Source organism: Salmo trutta, chromosome 25, assembly GCF_901001165.1.
Source record: "Salmo trutta chromosome 25, fSalTru1.1, whole genome shotgun sequence".
Taxonomy (NCBI): Eukaryota; Metazoa; Chordata; class Actinopteri; order Salmoniformes; family Salmonidae; genus Salmo; species Salmo trutta.
This window is the reverse complement of record NC_042981.1, coordinates 41443482-41469604: the sequence shown is the minus strand read 5'-3', so window position 1 is coordinate 41469604 and position 26123 is coordinate 41443482. Positions and strand designations below refer to the sequence as shown.

At 45.3% G+C, this 26123-nt stretch overlaps 1 protein-coding gene across 5 annotated transcripts in view; it reads right to left on the bottom strand.

Moving 5' to 3' along the window:
- LOC115162576 (protein quaking-A) overlaps window positions 1-26123 on the bottom strand; it is a 90336-nt gene that overhangs the window by 61550 nt on the left and 2663 nt on the right. For all 5 annotated transcript variants that reach the window (XM_029714018.1, XM_029714021.1, XM_029714020.1 and 2 more), the window contains exon 2: window positions 4736-4878. In XM_029714018.1, the coding sequence (XP_029569878.1) occupies window positions 4736-4878 (143 nt within the window). The remainder of the gene's footprint in view (window positions 1-4735; window positions 4879-26123) is intronic.

Below are 26123 nucleotides of genomic sequence, written 5' to 3'. Positions count from 1 at the left end.
GGTTGGGATGCGGAGCGCCTCCTGCATCATGTTTAATCCACCCGCCACAGGTCAATTACTGATGTTTGATCCCTCATGAAGAACTTGCTTGTTTTACACTTCGTTCTCACTAGTCTACACCACAGGGAAAATGCACACACAGATCCGGATCCATTCATCGCAACATCTTTTGACTCTTCCCCCTCTTTTCATCAGGCCTTCTCTGATCAACAAACACTAATCCACTCCAACCAGACTTAAACCATGTTTGGGCTGTGACAGATCATAGGCTTTAGGTAGAGTACAGAAATACTCATCCTCAGAAAAATTAAATAAAAAAAAGTTAGATTTATCATTAAAAAAAAAGAACAATTCAAATGAGTTCCTACCAGCCCATCTCCAGTTCCATTAGTGTGGAGCGTGGCCATGTCTAATGACACGTTTCCCACGGGGGCCCGCTTAATTACTTTCTCTGTGGAGGGACCCGGCCCAGGGTCAGTGCACTAGACCGCCTACAACACGCTCCCTTCAGTTCTTGCCCAACTTCTTTACCTCTGATTAAATTACCTTTTCACTCTGTGGCTAACACTCAAGTAAACTTCTAAGTGAAAAGGTCGCCTTCAAACCCTATACTACATCTAATATACATTACACATTTTATGAACAAAAAAAAAATACCCAAGAGTCAAAAATGGGGGTGAGCGTAATGGTACAATCCCACTAGCCCCTGCTAGGTTGTGAAGACCTGCTGGTTGTAGAGAAGACAATGGAGCCGAAATGGCAGTGGGACCTTGACTGATCATTACGGCTGATGGGGAGAGCGGTACACCAGAAGGATGCGTGTTGTTTCCTAACGCATTTCCTTTCTCCCTTGTCACTCTGGGTAAAAGGACGCCTACTTGTCGCAGCGCTCACCCCAATGACACAGAGGGGTGGGTGTTGCTGCAGGCTTCTTGCCCACCTGCCAAAAGAATGTGTCCACAGTGGCCTCTAATGTCCCTAGCAGCGGCGATCGCTGAGGTAAAAATCAGCTCCGCACACAGAAATTAAGTAGATATGACACCGGCACTCTATTTTGCATTATTTCACTCAGGCTCACTCAGAGACTTTCCCTCCAGCCCACAGAATGATTTATGCTGAACGGGAGCGGTTTTCTATTGAGGCAGATTAATTGTGACATGTTTATAAAAAAGAAAAAAACATGACTATTTTTCACGATGCGGTCGCTTAGTGTAAAGTCACTGTTGTTACAGGGAGGGTAGGTGTCATCTCCACAAATAGAGGGTAGGAAAATCTAAACGGACCCTAACCATCGGCAACGCTATTTAAGTGTTTCATATGTAATCTTACATTTGGTGGCAGCAGTCTAAAATCTTCAATGACTTCCAAATGGGGGATAATAAGAAATCCTACCAAAACTATACAAAAACTGACTAACACGAAAGGGACAAAATAATCTGAGCAAATAAACACCTTCCACTTTCTAAACAGGTTAATAAAGAGCCCACCACGATTGTTTTTTTTAAAGCAACGATTTAACAAACACTGGGAAGTCATTTGAGATGCTCAATTGGAGTCATTTCAAAATCCCCCGTAATAACCTGCAAATTAAGACTGGGAGATGGGGTTCAAACAGCTGTTACAGTGCCGACAGGTTCCGTTGCAGCCGCGGAGACTGAGGCCTAATACAATTATTTTTAAACCCCCAGCAGCAGACTACAGTGAAGTTAGGGACGGTCACGCCAGACAGCACATTCTAGTGGGGGAGGGGAGGAGACTAGGCTTATTTGAATACAGAATAATAAAAAAACAGACCTCAAACATCCTAGAATTAAGTTGGCGGCACAGAAGAACATTATTGAACCTTAAGACGGCATAATGGACTAACAGTCTGTCAACCGATGTTGGATGGAATCTAGCCTAGTCATTCAATTTTATGCACATCCAAAGCATGCTTAGGCAACACAGCCAGAGGACCTATAGGCGGCCAACAGCTCCAAAAAATAACCCTTTCTAGTTTGACCCGTTTTCCAGACCAGTTGCGCAACAGCCTACGTCCAACAGGGTGTCCCATTTCATAAAGTCAACAGGAAGCCTCTAGCAGGTTGGGGCTAGACTTACCTCAGCCTAGTAAGACTTCCAATCCCTTACTCTACACAGAACCCATTGGGATCGTCAGGGGTGTGGAATGGAGACAAATGGGGGGAGTAAAGGAACAAGGGAGTGAAGTGACTCCATTTGGAGGTTAGAGGAAGAAATGAGGGTGAGGGTTTCTGCAGCCCATAACAGGCTGCAAGGGGGCTAAATTGAATTTGATGGACCATCACTCCCCTCCTGTCACGACCTGCAGTCGCTTCCGTGAGTGACGGGATGCCAGGCTTCGAAGGTGCCGTGCTGATGACATCAGCAAACATCTGTGTGTGCAAACACACGTACTCTATAGAGCTCACACCTCAGCGTGCACATTCCATGCAAAGGGAATTATAACACGGTCGTCTTGGCAGGACAAGTTATTTCGGTGAAATTGACATGCTGCACTGCAGCAAGGGACCAAGACAATCTAATTACTTGGTATTGGGGATGGAGTGTTCGAGAGGAAGAAAACGGCTGAGAGAGAGAAAGATGTAACGAGACAGATGAAGGGAGAGCGTGCATGAGGGAAGAGGCAGAAAGAAGGGATGGAAAGGGGAGGGGAAGGAGTGGCAGAGGACAAAAAGGGACAGAAGTGGAAACTGGGGAAGAGGATATGAAAATGGGGAAAGGGAAAATAAAAATGGAGGGGGGGAATAAGGAAAGAGAAGAGGTAAGGATTATAAAGGTAAATCTTCAGTGGCAGCTGTGTCATGCCAAGAGCTCAATATGTGGACTTGGAAAGCAGAACCATTGTCTTGTGAGCTCGGCGCACTCTACAAGTGCAAGCCTGCGTCCCAAGTGGCACCCTATTACCTCTACAGTGCACTACTTTTGACTAGAGCCTGATGGGCCCTGGTCCAAAGTAGGCCCCCTTTTTCCAGGCCCTCGGGTCACAGAAGGCAACCCAGCTTGCCCCACTTCTGTTTAGCTGCTAACAGCTAGACTAACATATTCACCCTTTCTCTATGAAAAGATTAGCATTGGCAAAACAATGAATCTGACTGGAAAACTGCAGCGGTAATCAAAAAAATAATAGCTGGCTACACTCTTTAGGCTTCAGGATATTTGAATATTTCTGCTTTCGTTTGATGTCAGCAAGTGACTACGGCCATGTGCTGTTCTGTTTACTACCATCGGTTTAGTTTTCCCCAGAAACACTCTCCGCACACAGAGACAGAAAGACAGGAGCAACAGAGAGATGAAGGGAACGAGAGCGAGTGGTCGGGCAGTGCTCCTCAGACCACATGGTGACTCATCCTATTCACAAGGGGGAACTCAAATTAATTTAGCCCTGGCATTGACGTAAGCACAAATATGTCCCATTACTCCTGACAAAGCTGGTGTAACTGAGTCAGGTTTGCAGGCCTCCTTGCTCACACATGCTTTTTCAGTTCTGCCCACACATTTTCTATAGGATTGAGGTCAGGGCTTTGTGGTGGCCATTCCAATACCTTGACTTTGTTGTCCTTAAGCCATTTTGACACCACTTTGGAAGTATGCTTGGGGTCATTGTCCATTTGGAAGACCCATTTGCGACCAAGCTTTAACTTCCTGACTGATGTCTTGAGAAGTTGCTTCAATATATCCTCCTGGATATTAGGCTAAGCCAGAGGTATGTAGGGCCTGGTGGGACTAGCAGGAAGACTATGTTGGAACAGGTTGGGGTGCAGGAAGAGTGGGTCCCTTTATCAGCTCTGTCAGGGGGAAAATGCATTTCACGCCTGGCTGGGCCTCTCCCTCCCAATCTGAGCGACTGGGGGGGGTGGGGGAAGAGAGAAATGTTGCTCTTAGAGACGTGACACCGGCATCCTTCTGTGCCACCCAGTACGATTAGTACCGGGCACAGGTGGATGGTGGCTGACCGGGGAAAGGTACGCACACGCCCATCCACACCTCATGACCCCACTTGTCAAACTCCTCACAGTCAGTGTACACACACACACACACACACACACCTCCGACATTGTCACAATGGCCCTCAACCCCCCCCACTGTCCCAAAGCCATGACGTCTGCAGCTAGTGTAACAGTGCCAGTCTGCTCCCATCCAGACCTCTGTCTTTGCAGTGCCCTCTATCCAGCCATAACCATCCTCTCCACCCCGTCCGGTCTCAATGCTGGACGCTGCCAGGGGCTATTCAGGGCTCGAGTGGTAAGCCGGCAATTTTCAACTTCCCGTGTATTTTTAGAAAGGTAGTCTAACACCACCCCCCCCTCCTGACCCACTCCTCTCCTCTTTGCCCATTTGGGTAACTAACTCGTAAACAGCTGGGAGTGTGGTTTTCCTTTTGGAGGCAGCTCATTTAGCCTTGCAGCTGCAGAGTAGAATTTCCCTTTAATGATACCGCAACATCAAACAGGCTACTAGTGGAGCGAAAATGTGGCATTCGAGTAGTTCAACACTATGAGGCAAAGTAGCATTCAATGGTATTCTGTGTAACAACGAAGGATAGTAGGGAGTTACAGTTGGGAGAAAATAGAGACAGAAGACTCCTTTGACCTTCAGTGACTAAAAACTGCCATTTAAACCGATGGGGCTAAATCCAAAATTGCACATGTATACAAGTAGCCTGTGTGCTCATGTAGTGTTTAAGTGTGCATGCAGATATAGTGTCATCACTTACGTCGGGGTAGTCTTTTACAGGCACAAAGAGCTTCTCCTGCAGGTGAATGATGGGTCCCATGGCCTCAGGTAAATCCAGAGGGTGTTTCTCTACCAGGCCATTCGCGGTGTCATTGTACATTTCTTTCCTCACTCTGTTGATCTCTGAAAAACAAAAGCAACACACAGTTTGAGGATTGTACGCAGAACAAAACTAAAGCTATGGAAAAAAAATTGTCGTCAAGACAAAACTAAACGAGTCGGTCCAAAGCGGAAACGGGAAAGGTACCGTCAGAATTCGTTTTCATTTTCCACTGCACAACGTTTGGAAATGTTGTTTCACTACAGTGTACACTATTGAGTACGACCCATTGCTTTGTGTTCGATCAAACCATTGAGGATTTGTTAGATGAGGTCTAGGGAGTTGTGGCGTGTGGGGTTAAAGCTAGCTTAGACAGCGTGTCTGGTGGTACGTCTAGTGAAATAGTGCGTTTGAGGGGGCAGCAGCAGAGAACAGGGAATGGCTCGCTCCTAATCATTCAAGGGGAGATGTGCCTTCAGTTTAGATCAGCCTGTCCGGTAAAACAAATGGACCAAAGGCAGGGACCAACCCACAGCAAGACAATTCCAGGTCTCTCTCACACACACACACTATTACTGCCTACAGTGCAAATACAGCCTCAGAAATACTAGCACCCCATATACACAGCTGAGACATGCAGTCAGTCTCTCCCCAGGCGGGGGGGGGGGGGGGGGGGGGTGGGGGGGGGGGTGGGGTGTCGAGACATGGGATTCATTTATGATGTTCAGTTGGGCCAGTTGAAGGACAGGGCTGCACACTGTTCTATAGCTTAACACACTAACTACAGGATGGACAACCATTGGTCACGCTGCATCCCACATCCCTGACCACACACGGCCCACCACCAGTTGACGTTCACAAACCATCCCTCAACCAAAGTGCCTGTTATGTTCGAGCCTGGTCCTGACAAATTAGCTAGGCCCATGTCCTCTTTCAGATTTAATCACCCTCTCCCCCCCATTGTGGACCACACTGCATTTCAGTAAATGTTTAGCTTTCACGGCATTCCTAATTCAATTGAGGTAAAATTCCAAAGCGCACCTTTGTAGGAGGTTTAGCCAAACTGTGGATCAGAGAGAGTTCATTTTAGACTAATGGAGGTGGGGTGGGGAGAGATGTGACTCCAATGGGAGATCCCAACAACTACCGAGGCGGAGGAAACAGAGGCCATCTGAGGGAGAGCGGTAGAAGGAAACCTGGGGTGGGCCTCAAAAGGCAACCCTTCGATTAAAACGTCCGCATCATAGACATCAATACCAGATCCCGAATGACAGAGAGGGAAATCACCAAAGTAAACCAGAATGCTAAAACCAAATGCCACAGTCCCCTCAAGTGCTGTAGCGCCACCCAGAGCAGCGGGGTTTGTGAAGAGAGGGCGTTATAAAAACACACGTAGAGGACCTGTAGACAAAAAAAACAAGTGCCTGTTGAAAGGGATTTCCTGACCATAGAAAAAGGCACATCTGGCAAGCAGCTCAGGAGAATCTCACAGATCTGTTTGATCCATACCGTCAAGGGTTACAGAGCAGACCACCGAGATGACAAGTCCTCCCCATTAGAGTGACATGACAAATCTATTTAGCTGTCGATCTATGAATTAATAGTGGGATGGGGAGTGCGGACAATACCTCTAAGTAGCTAGGTCCTTCCCTGGATAAAGGACTGAAAGCTTCTTAGGCCGGACCAAATCAATTAATAGTTAAAAACGTTGACATTTTTTGGGCCAGGACTTAGTTGAACTATGCAATTCTCACAGATCTGTCTGAGTAGAGAAGGGTGTAGTATGTGGTTTAGTGAAAAGTATTAGGCTCCAATAGATCAGAACATCTTGGCACCAAATGGAAGAAAACTGACCGAATCAGGGAGGGACAGGAATTTGTCCAATAAGAAAAGGTGAACTTTTGTTTTCTGTTGTGAAACGTTTGGCTACGGTGTGACCTAATGAATTTGGCCCGGCTGGGACCATGGGGGGGATGACCTTGGTTGGCTATTGCAACCGTATGGTCACAGGACTCAGTGGTGATGAAATGCTAAAAGGTAAGCTGTGGAGTGGCAGTTCATACTGCCTAGAACATAGTGTGTGTGCGCGCGCGCTCAAACCTCCCAGGGAGGGATTCGTAGGAGGGCCAGGCACCAGGGTTTATCAGGTTTGAAAGGCTTAGAAATTGGCAACCCGGCCAACAACTTGTAACGTTCCTCCCTCTACACTGACAAGCACGTTCTCTTTTCAAAAGGCTCCCCCCGGCCCAATTCTATTTCCTCCTGCTAAAATGTCACATTAACATAGAGGCCGGGCAATCAGCCCGAGACGCGCAATACTTGACAACATCTAATTTCACCGGCATCAAAATCCTCACACCAAGTCTTTTCCCAACCACTGGGCTAACCTAAAAATGACCCCCTGCCTGGGCACTTAGGATGAAATAAATGTGTGTTTGTCCACACTGGCGACGTGTGGCTAGTCAAAGAGGTAGAGACTAAGGATCATTCAATCCAAAATGGAGAAAGAACAGCTGGTTAACTTGGGCAGTAACAGTAGAACTGAAGGAGAACTGACGCAATTTTATGCTGTTTGAAGCACACACACACACACAGCCATCTGAAACTACTTTGATGTTAGAAGTTCTAGGAGACTAAGGAGGAGTGGAGAAGAAAAGGTATGGCAGTCCATGTATCGTGTGTAAGGTTAAATGAGGTAGTAATAGATCCCCCTGGCCTCCCGCTACCCACCACACTCAGCTTAGTTTTTAGTGTTTCAAAGTGCCAGAGTCAGCAGTCGGTCTGCTGCACACACCAAATCGCCAGGTCTGCCTATTGCATAACACACAGAATTGAACTCTGCTCTTGACTCCTGATATGACAAAAATATATATTAAAAAAACACTTGACCTTGAGTGGCAGGAGGACAGTCAAAGTGAGAGTGAGATGAGAGAGATCACCTGCACTGTGCTGAAAGACAGAACAGACACAGCATTTGACTTGTGACACTTCATCACTTCCAAAACACCCTTGGCTCAGAACAGTCTCATTTCTTTCCTACCTTCTAGTTCCTGCACTTATGTTTTTATTTTATGTAACTAGGCAAGTCAGTTAAGAAATTCTTATTTACAATGACTGTCTACCCCGGCCAACACTGGGCCAATTGTGCACCGCCCTATGGGACTCCCAATCACAGCTGAATGTGATGCAGCCTGGAGTCGAACCAGGGACTGCAGTGACGCACGCCTCTTGCATTGAGATGCAGTGCCTTAGACCGCTGCGCCATTCCGGAGCCCATTCGGTGCCAAGAAAATGGTCAGTCCCGAGTCTTAGCACAGGCAGCAGTCCATGAACTACAATACATTAAAAAAGTAAAATTTCTGTTATAGGGGAGGAAAACAGTTTGAGAACTAGGCCTAAAACGCAGTGACAAAGCAGTTCAACAGCATTAGGATAAGGCTATTTAGAATGAGAGCATACAGACAACTAGGCTTGGGCGGTATCCAGATTGTCATAACGACTTTGGGCTATTTGGTAATACCAGCACTGAACACAAGGGGCACTGTTTCAAACCCTACTGAGCGCATTGTGAACATTTTGTACAGTTGGACCTAAACTATAGAAGAAAAAAAGAAAACCCTACTACAGTTTGCTGCATGCACAAAACAAATAATCAGCAAGGCTCTTGAGCCAGGAGGGGATTGTGGTTTCCAACCAAATGCCCAACTACAGAGCATTTAGCACATTTTAGACAACTTAGATTTGTTGTAACTGGCGAACATTTAGTTGTGAATTTCATATTGTAATTACCACCTGGAGCATGCTGCACAACAGTGAGTGACTCAAGTAAACCACATGACTGGGGACGACCATAAGCCACACAATAATGTGACAGCTGAAATGAACGCAATGTTCTTTATCTAAGACAAACAAGTTGACTACAGGTATTTACTTAAGTAGCTACAAATATTTAAACTTCAAAGAAATATTTAAGGATATTGAAAACCCATCCCATGACTTCTTCCAAATACCCTGGTATACCGCTCAAGCCTAGTAACATCACTGACGGTCAAGCATAGCTCAGCTCATGCTTAACCGTCAACACTGACATCAATAACTAGGCCTATATATCCCAACCCTGTTTTCAAGCACATTCACACAGTAGGCCAACACAGAACTGGTCAAGCAAAGGCAAAAAAATTCTGACCGACTAGAAATAGGCCTAAATCAGGTCCTTGGTCTGGCTGCCTTCCTTTCAACTTCCTCTTCTGTAATATTGAGGCATAGAAATAGCCAACATAACAGAGTAAGTACTGTATCCATCTCCATGAATGGTCTCAGCGAGATCAGGTACTCCAAACTGGGGTACACAATGCTGCCAGTGGTACACCAAACAAATAATTCCCATTTTTAAACAGTCCATTTATATTTTCCCAACGGGGCCATACATTTGGGTGAGTCCCCCCCGTCAAGCCTCGTTTCACTGCCAAAAATACAATTAAACCATTAGAGTTCAGCGAAATAACAATGTCAAATACAGGTAGCCTAGTCAAATAATTAACATCCAACCATTAATCTCACGGGAATTCCACTAACGGTCCGTATGTAGCCGAACGTAGCTGCTGCTCATGTTGGTATCTGTACTGATGGCACAAAAGCCATGACAGGGAGACATAGTGGAGTGGTAACGCGCGTGCAAACAGTTGCTCCCGATGCCACCGAGAGGCTCTTGCTGCCAAGGGAATGCCTGACAGCTTGAAAGACGTTTTGGACACTACAGTGAAAATGGTTAACGTCGTTAAAGCAAGGCCTCTGAACTCACGTGTATTTTCTGCACTATGCAATGATATGGGCAGCAACCATGTACTGCTTTCACAAAGAAGTGTGCTGTTATAAAGGGGCAAAGTATTCACTTTTTTGAATTGAGTTGTTTTTACTAACATTTTTACTTGTCTGACCGCTTGCATGATGAGTTTTACACAACTGGCCTATCTGGGTGATGCTTTCTCACCTGAATCTAGGATTACAGGGACTCTGCAACTATATTCAATGTGCGGGACAAAATTGAGACTGATTAAGAATTGAGCTCTTCTCTGTGCATTAACAAGGACAATACACAGGTCTTTCCATGTTTGTTTACAGACAATGTCAAATAGCGACGCACCTGAGTGAGTTGGGTGCGCAATTACGCTGGTACTTTCCCAAAACGGATGACAAACTGGATTCGTTATCCCTTTCATGCCCTGCCTCCAGTCCACTTACCGATATCTGAACACGAGAGCCTCATCGAAATTGCAACAAGCAGTTCTGTGAAAATTGAATTTAAAACAGAAGCCACTGCCAGATTTCTGAGTACCCTGGCTTGGCAAATCGCACTGTTAAGACACTGATACCCGTTGCAACCACGTACCTATGTGAGAGTGGATTCTCTGCCCTCACTAGCATGAAAACTAAATACAGGCACAGACTGTGTGGAAAATAATTTAAGACTGAGACTCTCTCCAATACAAAATTGCAGAGTTATGTGCATCCTTTCAAGCACACCCTTCTCATTAACCTGTGGTGAATTATTCACAATTTTCAATGAACAAATAAAAGGTTTTATATGTAAGACGGTTAAATAAAGAGCTAAATTGATTTTCACTTGTGCCCTGGTCCTATAAGAGCTCTGTCACTTCCCACGAGCCGGGTTGGCAAAAACTCATTCTTATGTTTAATAAACGTATCGTATAGTGTGTGGGGCAGGCTTACAATGATGGCCCTGGTGCTAGAGGGGGTACGCAGCTGGAGATTGAATGTTTGAAGGGGTACGGGACTATAAAGTTTGGGAACCACTGAGCTAGATCATTTCTGATGAGATGGAGGGGGCTGTGTAGAATGTGAGATGTTGGACTAAGTGCATAGTGACGTGGCATGGACCACAGCCTATAGGAGAAAAAAAAATGTGCCAAGTAATCTTTCTTCAATATCATGTAAGGGTATGGGGGCTGCAGTGGTTCTAACCCGTGTACTATGGAGAGTGTGACATGACCGCAACACACCTGAAGAGGAAAAAAAATAAAATAAGAACTATAGCTGGCATGCCACACACACACAACTTTATCTGGTCGACTAGCACTCCTCAAATTCCCTTTTTCCTTCTTCCTGTATCCCTCCCAGTGACTCAGAGCTGATGCTTTTCTCCCCATGCCGTCTCTGGATCCTAGCAGGCCAATTCCTCACGTCAACCCGAGCTAAATCAGCAGTAAGAGATCAAATTCTCACCCACATGGCTGTACACCCCTGGGGTGTAGGTTGAGGAAAAGTAGGCTTTTACTAAAGGGATCTGATGGCGCGAGAGCGTGCATTTCTGAGCACAGAGCAGACCGGTGTCAACAATCAAGTCGTAGTAGTCGTCATGTTCTTGGGTAGGCGAGACTCAGGATTGAAGGAGGGGGGGGGGGGGGGGAATTCAGGCATGGAAAGCTTAGGAAGGAGAACAAGAGATGGAAGGAACATTTTATTTGGTAGAGATGCAAAGATGACATAGGGCTGAAGTCACACGATTTTAGTCACAACTGCGAAGAGTCATGGGTCTCCAATTGCCCTAGAAAGGAACCGGTGGAAACAGCAGAGGGGAATAGTCTAATCAGGTTTAAGGGCAGAGAGCAGCGGTCTAAACAAGATCCATGAGGTCTGGGACAATGGATCATTAGTAAGTCTAAAAATAAAGAGTTCCGTAGAGACATTAACTGCTTCGTCCTCGTCCTGCTGCAGCTCTCTGGAAGAGGCTGTCCTCTTGACAACCCCGAGCCCTTATGTCAGGGAATAAACTGTGTCTAGCACACCACAACAGGAGAAAGGATAAGAAAGAACTGGGACAGGTGAACGCCAAGCCAAATCCAGGTAGGGATTCAATCCACCATAATGCTGTTCTCCATCCCATGACGTCAGATAAGGGTAAGAAGGATGGCCGCTTAAAAATACACGCCCGCGGTGGTGGAGAAGAGCCTTCGCAAAGTTACAAGTTTATCCACTTTGTAGCGGCACACTTTAGCTATCACAAAGCACAGGCGCGAACATATAATTTGGGCTTAATGCATTCCCTTCTCTTTATTCAGTCCCAGACGATTTTATCCAAAGAGACACTCCACTTCAGTTAAGGCTTTGCGGCAGAAGGTATGAGAAAAGGGCTCTTAAAAAGGTGAACAAAAATCTAAATATGCGGGCGATTGAGCCATGAAAACATTAATTTCTGCTCTTATCGCGGACCCACAGCAGTCTCGTCAATTAAAACACTTGAGTTTCAGCGTTAGCGGCCAAGATGTGCATTGACCAGTGAGATGGATGATGACTGTGGCAAATGCTAGGCAGGCCTCAATATTCTCAGGGGCCGATGTAATTGCTGGGCCAAAACAAAATGAAAGCACTAAACTGCCATTGAAAGGAACGACACTGCAGTTTCCCGGGCGAGCCAGTGAAAGATTTATGTTTGCAGGACTCTGCTAAGCAGTCGGAGTAAAAACCTCCGGCGCCAGTTCTTTGAGCAGATAGGCTACTCAATAAACGACTGGAGTAACAAGGCCTCTCAATCCGCCATCTCTCCACTGAGCCTGATGTGAGCCAAGACAGGAAATACAACAGCACAAATTTGGTTTGGTCGTTCGATGCTTCACAGTAATTCCCAAACACAGTTAGCTGCATAAATTGGGTAGGGACAAAGTGTAAGCCTGCATGAGTAGAGAACACATACACATTTCTGAAAAGCAGCACGTTCTGCTCGATGACAGTCAATAATGAGCAGGCGCAGAGCTGCTTCTGTAGTGGCAGGAAAAGGATATCGAAATGACCGTTACATGCACTGTGCAAGGCCTTTGTGGATCATTTTCACAACAAAATATATAAAAAAATAAATAAAAAAGGGGTGAAACAGAAACAGTACAAATATTAGACCCTTTACCAGTATCAAGCCAAACTTGACTATTTGAGATGCTTATAGCTTTCCGGTTGAGGGGATTTTTTTTTTTTAAATCCCTTTTCCTCTGATCGCTACCAACTTCTTCCCTGCCTGCTAGTTGAAGCATTCCGGCAGTTAGCCAGGGATTGGATAGATTCAATGTGTTTGGTGTTCTGACGGAAGCCAACATTTGTCAGCGAAAGAGACAATAATAGCAGTGCTTCTGAGGTTGCCGGCGCTAGCAGCCGAAAATCTGACAAACGTGGCTTAATGTGCCTCTTGGCAGCGGGTTGCGGCAGCATGACGACTCCAATAGGATGTGTCATAGCTGGTCAGCATGTCAATTAGACAATGAAAACAGACATGCACAGAGGAGGAATACAGTCATGCGTTTGGGTCCCACAGCTTTGGCGAATCTCTGGGTCCGTGTAAAGTGCCACAGACCAAAGCAGACTGCTGTAGTCATTATTTCCTATCCTGTTGGCAAGAAAAGAACAGGCAGCGAGATGGAAATTCGGCATGGCTGTGGAAGTCTGACTGGACAGCCAGTGAGTAGAAGGTTGGCGTATAGGCCTGACTCAACTGACTAAAGGAGAACTGAAGTGCTAATTTAGCAATATTGCTAGCCAACATCTCAGCCAATGGTTGTCGCAAGGGAGGAGCTTTTCCCCAGATTCCAAATTATTGAGCAAAAAGGTCAAACCTGAACATTCCCAAAGACTAGCTCTCCTAGTACCAAAGCCTCCTAACCATTACCAGATCTGAAAACGAAGAGACCCCGGGATCTCTGCAGAGCTATTAAGCCCTGCTACTAAAATTAGAACAGGTGATCACATATGGAACTGCTTTATGGTCTGGGTGTGAACGGGGGTACGGTATCAGCTCAATGAGGCATGGGAGTGCTTGTTTGCTGCACAGGGAGAGGTCTGCTGTTGGAGGACAGCGCACTCACAAGGAGGGCCTGGCCAATGCAGAGCCATAATGGTTTCCCTCTTAATGGCCGCCGCAGGGCTCTCAGTACTCTCCACGTGGAGGTACATTAGGAAGACACCCCCGGGGTGCTCACTAGCCATGTTGCCCTTAGCGCCACCGGGTAACGGAAAACACACTCACGCTGCTCTTGACAACACCATGCCAACATTAATGTAGCATAACAGTAATGTAAGAGGAAAAGGTAGAGCTTGATGCCAATTGTCCACTCAGCAAGTCCTGCAAATGATGCAATTCACCAACTAGTAATTCTAATGCACCCAAATGCAACCACCAGTTGAAATAAAGATATGCATTGTTGCTGCTTTTCAACCATCACAAAAAGGGATAGGATATGTAGCGTTAAATTGGAAAGTGCTTTGAGGTGAGAGATGGCTTAAAAATGTTTCCATTCATCTTTGGGGATACTTTCTGGAAAGAGGATTGGGGCCTGGGGGGGGAATAAAGAATCTCCCAAACTATGCCTAAATTTGGCTGCTGTGTTAAGAGGGAAACTCCACCCTTCAGCAGCATAACAAAAGAGCCAACAGACCGCTCTGTAGAGACAAACTTGTAAGATCGCAGAGACGCAAAGGACTTAAACTGGGGTATTAATCTCACACCCTTTTATTCTCCCTTTTCAAGGGCGCTCATTTGACTTCACATACCAACGGAATTTGTGAGCAAATAAAATACATAAAATAAAAACACACATGCTGTGTGCTCGACTCTCCAGACTCACTCCCCGTTTATGTTAACCCACTTCCTCATCGCATTGGCTGATCCAGCAGGAGAAGCAAGCACCAACCACCCACCTTCAGTCTGGCCCTTAGGCGCACACCCACACTGCTTTAGAGAATACAAGCCATCTGCTAAGCATTCTAGGATGTGAGTTAACAGGGGGAATAACAGGAAAGGACCAGGATGTTGGGCAGATTGTCTGTGTCTGTTGAGGGGAACAGAGGCAGAGGCCATGGCCACATGTTTCCACTGGAAGGCCTGTAACGATCGCCAGAGGAAGCATTTCCTTTCGGTGCTTGCCAGGGCAGAGTAGCAGGCTGAAAACAAACACACTGAACAAGGAAGACAGCATAACCCCCTCCGCCACACCACAATGACAGGAAATGTCCAGCTGTCGGAGGAGGAAGGAATGTGTTAAGAAAAGATAACCGCCCTGCTTCCTCCCTGAGCATGAACCGCCCTCAACATCCTACGGGTGTGGGGGGGAGGGTTTATGCCATCCTGTCACTCAGATGGCTAATTATTCCAGGACCCCTAAAAAATTTTTTTTTTTTTACACAAGACCGCCCCGTAACCCATCCTTCATTTTACCCTAGATCGAAGGACGCTTGCACCTTGCAGTCTTACAAACCACCTTCAAAAAGGCAGCACTATGGGAAAAAAATGAAGTCACTCAAAACGGTCAGAGCAGGGCAAGTATTGTCACTGTGTCGATAGGGCTTTCCCCCTGCCATAGAGCCGGGCAAAAGCAATCTGTGCCTTTCCAATTGGATGTCGTTGAGAGGTCATTAAGGCGGCCTTGTGACTTACTGTGATGGTGAAGGGGAGAGGAGCAGAGGGCTCTCTCCATCACATCCATTGGCAGGAAGGGTAAGAGACAATGAAGCAAGAGCATTTCTTTGGCTTTAATTAGCAGGGATTGAGGTCACGCTATGACAGTGAGCGTTTACACCAGGGCCAGGGAGAAATAGAATAAATGCCGGTAGTGACATAATGACCGCAATGTGAAATGTGATGCCTTGGGGCATGGAGCGCCTAGACAACTTCACATAGAATAACATGCTGCGTGCAAGGTGGTAACATCACTGTGCAGCTCTGGTTGAACCTGCCAAAACTTGTTGCACAACAGTTGCTGTATATGAACAGGCTGTGATGACGGGGAATTGTGGGAAGGAAAACCAGCCTCAGATCTTTGCCTGGTCATCCCCTAGTAAGCATAACTACCCATTCGTGTTGACGGTGAAAAAAGGCGCTCATCAGGTTTTGGAAGGGGGGGGGGGGGGCAGAAGTGGGTCACGATATCATAGCAACAAGCAAACAATTTCCGCCCTGATCTGTCAGCAGTGAGTCAGGAAAGCCAGAGTCCCTGGGCCTGCTTAAGGGTTTAGGCATTGATTGTTTTCAGAGTGCTGGCTGTCTGATGAGAATGGGAGGGATGAGAGAGGAGCAGGGCAGTCTGGTTTGTCTAGAGAAACCCAGAGCAGGGGAGGCTGGTTTGAAGAATGGGTGACCCAGGGCTAATGCAAATAGACAGGCCCCGTAACAGGCCTTTAATGTCAGCACTGGTCTTCAGATAAGGGGAAATGTACCCCTCAGGCAGAATTACTGCCATGCAAGAGACAGGAGAAAACAGAGGGGGAGAGAGAGAGAGAGAGCACTAGGAGGAAATAGCAAGCAGCCATAGAATGTGCCAGACGTCGACAGAGCGGAGAAGGCAGGCTGGCAAGTTCGTGTTACGGACTTCTCCCCACGCCCATGAAAAATGGCTTAGGACAGAGTCAAGGACATGGAGTCATTCACAATTCCCATGGAAAACTAGACACCAGTCTGAGCATTCGTAAATGCTGATCACACCCCCGCGCTGTGTGTATTTTGCAGCGCACACAAATGTTATTCAATAATTTCATCCAAACCTGTCGCGCACATCAACGAGCTTATCCTTGGCCAGGCGCCAACCTAGAAGTTGGTTCCATTTGATGCTCTACAAGTCCCATCTCCTCATTGGTTTTTAGGAGTATATACCCATGTGGGTGATTGCAAGATGAACTGAAGTCCACAGTCCAGTTAGTGACAGTAATGTACCTTAAAGTTAGAGCCCAGGCTCTGTCGCAGCCGGCCGCGACCGGGAGGTCCATGGGGCGACGCACAATTGGCTCAGCGTTGTCCAGTTAGGGAGGGTTTGGCCGTCAGGGATATACTTGTCTCACCGCGCACTAGCGACTCCTGTGGCGGGCCGGGCGCAGTGCACGCTGACCAGGTCGCCAGGTGCACGGTGTTTCCTCCGACATTGGTGCGGCTGGCTTCCGGGTTGGATGTGCATTGTGTCAAGAAGCAGTGCGGCTTGGTTGGGTTGTTTCGGAGGACGCATGGCTCTTGACCTTTGCCTCTCGAGTCCGTACGGGAGTTGCAGCGTTGAGACAAGACTGGTAGTAGTTACAATTGGATACCATGAAATTGGGGAGAAAAAAAAGCGGTAAAACAAAAAAAGCTAGTTGCCAACCGCCATAAGGTCCACAGAAGGCTGGAGGAGAGATTACTGGAAACTAACTAGGTTTCCTTTTATATGTGGATTAATTGTCAGTAAAGAAAACTATTGTGTGACTCAATTCTATAAAGATCTAGAAAATAAAAAAAGACATTACGCATTTCTGGTAAAATAACCCAATGTCTATATCCCAGAACACATTAGCTAACAGCAAGCTAGCTTGCTAAATGTCCATAAATGTTTGTTTTGACCCCCCCCCCCCCCCCCCCCAAAAGAGTTGGTTCTGCGTGTCATTATCACATCTGGTGTGGATGGACAAAAAGCAACATGCACGTGGCCAGTGTAGTCAGCATGTTAGTGGTTTGCACAAGAAGAAATCAGTGTATAATACATTCATGATATGCTTCTTTAGGGAGAGCAAAAAAAATAAAAAAATAAGGCATCATTTACCAGATCACAAATGAACAAAACAGATCACGTAAATAATATTCATTCTAGCAGAGGCATGTGGTGAGGGGGAGGAGGAAAAAGGAACCAGAGCCTCTCATCGAGTGTGTCAGATGCTCAATAAACATTTAAGGAAAAGGGTTGAGGAAAACCTCAAGCCACCGACAGCTTGAACCAGTGTCAAGCGCAATCCGTGAACTTCCGAGAGGAGAAAATTAAGGTGGAAAAAGAACAGACTACCAGGCGAGCTGGAGAAACAGGGAGCAGTCCATCGCTGCTGATTAGGGCCCCGAGACAATACCTCACCTGAATGTGACAGAACAGCCAGCGCCTCTGCATCAATTCAGACACCCAGAGGATACGGACACTGGCCTGCTGCACACAGCAAGAGCATCATATACAGATATCCCATTATAGTAATCTTATCTAACATTTTCTTTTTTTCCCCCTCCTCCCTAGTAATCTTTATGAAGGGCCACTGCTTTTATCAGCCCCTAATTAGAGTGGACGACGGTTGTAGTGGGTACTAGCACGGTAGTGCCATTGGTGACAGTGGGTTGTTGGCCCTAAAACACAAGGGATCATTGTTTGGAACCGAGGGGGGGAGGGAGGGCAACTGACCTTCCCCTCAGCCTGGGAGAAGACCTCATTCAGAGCACATATGCATATTCTCTTTATCGCCCACACCCTCTCAGCCTTGCTCCCCTTTCCATTCAGTGCACACAATCAATCAATTCTCTGTGCCTAGAAAACACACTAACCCTTTCATTAGGGCCACAATGATTTCCCATTATTTTCCCCCTGGGAATGTTGTTTATGCTTTCATTTTGTGTAATGGTGTTAAGTAAGCTTTTGTTTCCCCCAATTAAAAAAATAAATAAAAATAAAAAACGCACAAAAACAGCCATTGTGTTTGCTTGTAATCAAGTCATAAATCTCAAACTGATAAATCAGGCTAATCCTTCAGCAAAACAAACTAGCAGCAAAATATCAGAACAAATACTTCTAGAAAAAGAGCCATCATTCAACTTGCCCATATGCAATTTAATAATTTCATACAGGCGCTCACGGCCCTGCTGTAGTTGTCAGTCGGCAACATTGAGAGCAGAGGAAGGCAAACTTGCAGAACACTGCTACCGTCAACCTCCTGGTGCTCTGCCGGTATCACCGGATGCTGTGACGCAACCACTGGTTTGGGGGGGTAACCCGATCAAGTTCTGGGTAGGGGACGGGACAAGGCTATACTAACTTGAGCAACTGCAGTGTGGAATACAGCAACTATCACCACAAATTTCTTGAAGGTACCCCTGACCGTTTGCATTTGCCCTCAACCGCAAGTCTCGATTAACACTCAAACCTGTTCTATGGAATGTAAAAAACAAACACCTTTGTCAGCTGGGCAGAGGTCTGCACTCACTGCCAGGGTGAAACAACTAGGCTAAGGCTTACGGATTGAGAGGACTAAGCCACATTCGTACTCAACCACCAAGGTAAAGTCAGAGTCTTTACAAGACAGGCACACCCTTCCACAGACAATAGAAAGGAGAATGTTAACAGGTTGCTGTAGCTGTGTGGCAAGAGAAAGAGATGAAGGAGCATCCTTTGCAGGGTGAAACAGGCAGAGCCTTGGGATCTGAATGGCACTACCCTCTACATATTTGATGGTGTAGTGCTAATGATGGTCTCATACACCCAGAGGGGAGGTTAATGCTCAGCTACAGAAGCGTTAGAGAAACAACAAGTGTGAGACAGGTAAATGATTCACTGGTGATTTAAAAAAGAATAATATTGCTGCTTGTGCCTTGCAAGAAGTCGAAGGTTGCAAACTGCCAGGAAAATGGATCCGTTATAGCATTTAGGGAGGAGATGAGGGAGGGTGAGCTAGAAAGCTTTCAGGGTATTCCAGGACTAAATGTTCCAAAAATAAGTCCTGCATGATATGCACAAGGCAGATCGGGCTTGTCTCCAGTTAATGTAATATAGATCAAATGGGAGTTAAAATTCACTAACAGTAGGCATTTGGAAAAACGAAGTGTTATCGGTTAAGCGCACTTCAAGCTATCCTAAATTCCTCAGCAAGCCACTAATGCTTGCCATTCCTATCACAAGAGGGAAAAAACGCAAGCAGAGAGAACGAGAATCAGCTAATGTCTCCACCTTCCCGCTCGGTGTGTCAAAACTAAAAGATGAAGGGGGAAACGCTGACAAATAACACAGCTACTCCCATGGAGCCTAATTGTTTGGCCCCATCTGCAGCAACAGCCAGCCCTGAGACTCAGACTAGACTAGAGCAAAAACAAATGAGACAGAGAAGAGAATAAAAGAGGGAGTGGTGGAAGGAGTGGGATGGGAGCTATTTGAAGCAGCTGTGTGGACCCTTTCCTCATTCCTGAGGCCTTCATGTACATGAGGGAGGAGTGAATGGAGAGCGAAGGGGAGGGGGGAAAAAAAGCAGTCTCAGATGGACTCTTACAACTCACAGGAAACGGGAGACACAGAAGCACCTTACTGAGAAACAATACTGAACAAAAAAACGCAACATGTAAAGTGTTGGTTCCAAGTTCCATGAGCTGAAATAAAGATCTCATAAATGTTCCATACGCACAAAAAGCCTGTGAAATATTTGTTAAGAAATTTGTTTACTTCCCCATTAGTGTGCATTTCTCCTTTGCCAAGATAATCCATCCACCTGACAGGTTTGGCATATCTAGAAGCTGATTAACCCTTAGCCTACAATTTCCGCACCCACCCAGATAAACATAATGCAAAAAAAAAAAAAAGAATAAAAATGTCTGTTTAAGCTAGAGTTTTTGCATGGGCTGCGTCTCAATCCACCGCATCTGCAGATGTCAACCATCCGCATCTGCAGTGAAAGGTGGCAGAGCTAGAGCAGTGTTTGTCAGACCATGAGACGTCCCTAGGAAAAAAATAAAAGTAATCACAAAAATGTCTAGTGTCTCAACGGTTTGGCCTAAAAAGTATTATGACCATTCTATTGAAAGATGACTCATGAACACAATGCCATTCTCGGTTCTGCTCTAGGGTTCGTCTGAAGGTCCCTGGTAACAGTTTTTTATTTTTATGAAAGTATGGAGATACTTCCCCTTTTAGGCACTAAACTAGGCAAGAAACTGTTTACTGATATCTCTCAGATATAGCACACATTAAGACATTTTGTTTTGGCCAACTGGTTGTTCCATGTAGTGAATCTTATTCAATGCAGCCATTGGTTAATAGCAGAAATGGCTAATTTCTCTATATTTTGATGCCTCAGGCAGGGGGTCTTAAAATTCAAAATCAAATAGCTTAATGATTCTTGGTATGACCATCTTAAAACAATTCCATATCTTAGCTTAGAACCTCCCTCCCCCGGCACTAGAGGGTTAAAAAGCATGATCATAACACAGGTACACCTTGTGCTGGGGACAAAAGGCCACTAAAATGTGTAGTTGTCAAAACAATGCCTCAGATGTCTCGAGGGAGCGTGCAATTGGCAGAGATGTTACTATAAGTCGCCTCCGTCGTTTTAGAGAATTTGGCAGTTACGTCCAACCGGCCTCAACCTCAGACCACATGTAGCCAGCCCAGGACTTCCACATCCGGCTTCTTCACCTGCGGGATCGTCTGCGGGGGCACGGGGGGGGGATGTGCTGAGTATTTCTGTCTGTAATAAAGCCCTTGCAGGGGAAAAACTAATTCTGATTGGCAGGGCATGGCTCCCAAGTGGGTGGACCTATGCCCTCCTATGGCTGCGCCCCTAACCAATCATGTGAAATCCATTACACAGGAAAAGAGACAAAGGAGCAGGGCTTTGCCTTCAGCCATTTTATGAAGCGTCGAAACAGGCTGGTCATCTTTCCCAGAGACTAAACCAAACTTAAGCAACCCTTTCTGCCTGAAATGGGTGTTACTTCCTTTGGTTAGGCATGTTTCTCACATACACAAACTGGGGGGAGGAAGGGAGAGGTCAAAGTCTAGGGAGGACGAGTTGAAGCCAAAACATCCCAAAGATAAACAAAAGAACCAAGACAGCTGTTGTGACATAAGTATTACAACCAGCCGCATAGGCACGGATGGGCCCACTCAAATCAGATTGAACAAAAATAAAAACTTTTAAAAAAATTTTTTAAAATACACTACTTGTCAGTGTTCCAAACTGGACATTACTTGTCTTTACCTAAACATGCACACACACACCATCTGATTGAATTCATAGCTAGCAGTGCACTGGGTTAGTCAGTTGATGAAATAAGAACAGAGTAACTGGAAAGACATTGACTCACCTTATGGGTGGTCAAAAATAACTATAAACACACCCCCAGTGCACTGCTTGCTATGAATTCTGATGGTGTATTAGGGTCCTATCAAATCCGTTTGATTTATTTTGCCTGATTCAGTTGTTACATTTTATCAGATGTCCGTTCTAAATTTTTCCCCCAGGTGCTCACACTCAAAAAAATAAAAAAAATAAAAAAAATAAATAAAAACTTTCTACACAAAGTGAAGACCAGACATACGCGCACACAGAGGCATTCCTGTTCCGTTTCTGGAAAGATGAATTATAAAACTAAATAAAAAATTTAAAAAAAAATCACCGATGCATTTTGTTAATGTCTTATGATTACGTTTGGCAAATTAAGTTCAAAATGTTTAGTGGTTATCCTACTAAATTAAACGTAAAAATAGTTGCATTCCGTTTTAAATGTCTGGATTCCGTCTGCACTTCCCACAACAGGGATTTTATTAGTGCCCTAGTGTATGCACGTCTTTGGAACAGTAAACTCAGTGTGTTATTCTGATCATTTGAAATATATTTTGCAGCGTGTTTCTTAAGACCATAGCCATGAATTTACATTCTTAAAAAAAACATTTGGTCCTCAAAAATCAGGTTAATGGTTTGAGTACAATCAAGTAGCGCAGTGCAATAGTAAGGTAGCCTATGCATTTAATGATAAATCATTGAATGGTCCAATTTCAGCACACCCACCAACGAATTTGGCTACGTTACAGATTACAACGTCTCTAAACTGTCATGTCCTGTTCACGCCATGCATAATTTGTTATCCAGTGTTACAAATGCTGTGCCATTTCCCTTCTGACAGGAAGCACCATGACCTTGCTTGTGGAACTTTGAGTTGCTCAAATTCAGAGAACAGCTAAACTGAACTCAATTTTGAATGAAAAAAGGAGAATAAAATGTAAGATCCCATAAATGGCTGCTTGTAAGCAGCCAAAACGCAGAGTGGCTTGGGTGACAGGCAAAGCCAGACAACTGGGGCAGAGGCGGATGTGATAAGACAGCCCCAGCACTCACGGGATTGTGGCCCCGAGATAACAGGGCAGGCAGGGCCTGTTGGAGGATGACTTCATCAGCTGTAGCGGGGCCGGCCTGCACCGGGCCATGGGCCAGGCTGAGCTCACACAGACAACAGCATGCGGGCATCAGATAGTCCCGGAAAGGGGGAGAAGGGGGGTGTGAGACACTATGGATCCTGAGACAGCCTTACACTCACCCTGTTTATTACCCACGGAGAGCACAAGGGAGCAATTGAGAAAAATCAGGCCTGCAACTCAGCTTTACAACTGGTCACTCAGTGAATGGGTCTTGTTAATTAAATTCTCTCTTATAAGTGGTGCCTTGGGAGGGAATCAGGGAAGCAGGGGTGGGGAGAGTGACAGAGACCCATAAAAGGTTTCAGCCTGCACAACAACCATGCCCTGACCCCCCTCTCGCTCCCCCAGTTGAGAGCTCGTGTCTCTGAAAGCCCCGGGCACCGTCTTACTTTGCGAGTGGCACTCAATCTTGTTTGATGGCAAATTGATTGCGTGTCGAAGGTTAGTGCAGATCTAGCCCTGCCCTGTGCTTGCAAAGGGTCACCCTACAGCAGGAAATGAAGTGCCTCAGCAACGGGTAGGGACTGGGTATAGACCGACAGAACCGCATACTCTTCTGTAATCTTTATTAAAGGCCAACTCTAAACCCTGACTGTCCCAGGGGACTTCCAGTGCCGAAACAGATTCACTCCTCTAAAAAAACATGACAAATCGCAAGGAAGCATCTGATTAAACACCAGCAACAAACCGTAAACACGAAACCCTATCCATTGTGCTTCGGTTAGCGGGGAATTAGTCTGCTCTAACACGCGACTTGAGCAACAAGCAAGGGTTAGATGGAGATTGTAGAGAGACGGCCTTTGAACAAAACAGATTAGGTTCGAGTAAAAAGTCATCGGGTTCGACAGCCAAAGAGGATGACTATACAGTCTAATTCTAGTCTATACTGATTTAGTGCTTACTCTTACCCGCTCTAAACCAACTGCCTGTATTTCAGCTGCCTTACAAAATGTTATAGGATCTCCATGCCAACAGAAAATATTGCAATTTGATTAAACAAGTTCGCTTGTTGGCGTGATGGTAATGCAAAACTGATCATGTAAAAATAAATGACAAAAACATGGCAGCTGTCACCACAGAAAGATGACCTGCTTTCAAAAACGCCTTTCAAGTCAAGTGACCTTGACTGGCTCAATACACACCAGCAATATAAGGACCTAGGCAACACACGCATCTTGGTGCCGAGCTAAACCAGGGAACCGGGAGTAGTTGTTACACAAGGGGGTCACAGGGGCTAATGCTCATGATGTTGGCTTTCCCTTGCCATGGAAACAGCTGCGCACACACACCAAGTTGAAGGCACAGGAATGTGTTGTATACGCGTGTGTCCGCAGCTGTCAGCAGAGCTCTGAAGGAGAGAACCTTAACTTCTTACATGTAGGTGGCAGTATTTTCACTTTCGGATGAAATACGTGCCCATATTAAACTGCCTCCTACTCAAACCCAGAAGCTAGGATATGCATATTATTAGTAGATTTGGATAGAAACTTCAGAGTGTTTTCTAAAACTGTTTGAATGATGTCTGAGTATAACAGAACTCATATGGCAGGCAAAAACATGAGAAAAATCCAACCAGGAAGTGGAAATCAGATGCTTGGAATCTTTCCAAGTCATTGCCTAACTAACAGTGACTTAGGGTTCATATTGCACTTCCTGAGGCTTCCACTAGATGTCAGTCTTTAGAACCTGGCAGTATTGAGGCAAAATATTTTCTGAACATCATGCGCCAACGTAAAAATGCTGTTTTTGGATATAAATATCAACTTGATCGAACAAAAAAAATGCATGTATTGTGTAACATGATGTCCTAGGAGTGTCATCCGATGAAGATCGTCAAAGGTTAGTGCATAATTTTAGCTGGTTTTCGTGACACATCTCCTTCCTTGGAAAATGGCTGTGTGGTTATTTTTGTATATGTACTGTCCTAACATAATCTAATGTTTTGCTTTCGCTGTAAAGCCTTTTTGAAATCGGACAACGTGGTTGGATTCAGGAGAAGTGGATCTTTAAAATGGTGTAAAATAGTCGTATCGTTGAGAAATTGAAATTAGATTTGTGGTTGACTTTGGCGCTCTGATTTTTCACTGGCTATTGTCAAAATCGTAAGAAGTTAACTTCCATCCCCTTCCAGTCGACTTCACTTCAGCTGTTCGGTTTAGACAGAGGGCATCTTGTCATGTGGTCAAGGTGCATTTCTGTGTGTGATGAGACAGTGTTGAGTAGTGCCACGATACCAGAATGACTTCAATACTAGGTTTCGTATCAGGATAAAACAAAGCATATTAGCAAGTCACAATGGCACTTAATACAGACAAAACTCAGCTACTGTGCTATTCAATCACTGGACCTCTTTTAAGTTTAACATCACTACGTTCAAAAAGTGGTCGTCTAATTGATTCATGCATACATGGCTTTTACCAATCTAACACTACCATTATGTTAGAGATTTACCTTTCAAATAAATGCTACTGATAGACTGGGTAAATCAAGATGTAGCCAAGGCCCATTGCGTTGTAATGTTCTAGCCCATTCTTCCTCAGCTCCCTACTCATGTTTCATAGAAGTTTAACACAATGCAGCCTAGACTCCCAGTGCAGGTTAATTGGAGCACACATGGTGCACTTGCGCTATAAAGAGCACATCAGCTGTGCTAATACAGACTTCATCAGCAAGACAAATGGCATAAGTATCAACATTCTACAACAGAACCATTTCACATGTTCTAGCATTCAAAAAGTACAGATGTTTCAGTATACCATGCAACACTACCTGTGGGTTAATTATTATTCTCAATATGAGAACTTTCCGGTGTACTTTTCCATAAGAAGTCTTGACAAAGACAATGCTGCTGAAACATCAGGAGAATCTCTTCTTTAAGTCTTTAAGTCTGTTTTCCAAGGGTACTTCCTTCAGCCAACTCCTGTTGTCATTCAGTCACTCATCAGCAGGTACCAGGGTCACCTTGACTAAATGTACTAGACAGGTGTGATTCCTATAGTGCCACTTCCTATGCAACCAAAATAGAATCCCAGGCTGTAAACTACTTCCTGGAAAAATCTGCTGACACCTCATTGGAATCAAATTATTCACACAATAACCCAAGGTTAAATAAACAAAATCACTGCAGTCTGCCCTCTCAGACAGAAATCATAATGAACTGCAATGTTTATCCTCGCCACCTACTGAAACCGTGGTTGGCATTTGCATAACCTGAATGGCACTCAAATGTACCCCACACGACTAGCTTCCCACTGTGATTAATAGCAGCAGTCTACTTTATAAACATCCTGCTATGGCATGGTAATGCTTTTCCCTACACGTAGGTGACGTTTGCACTCAATATTACAGCAGTGCGCTATAAATGGGGATGGGCTCAC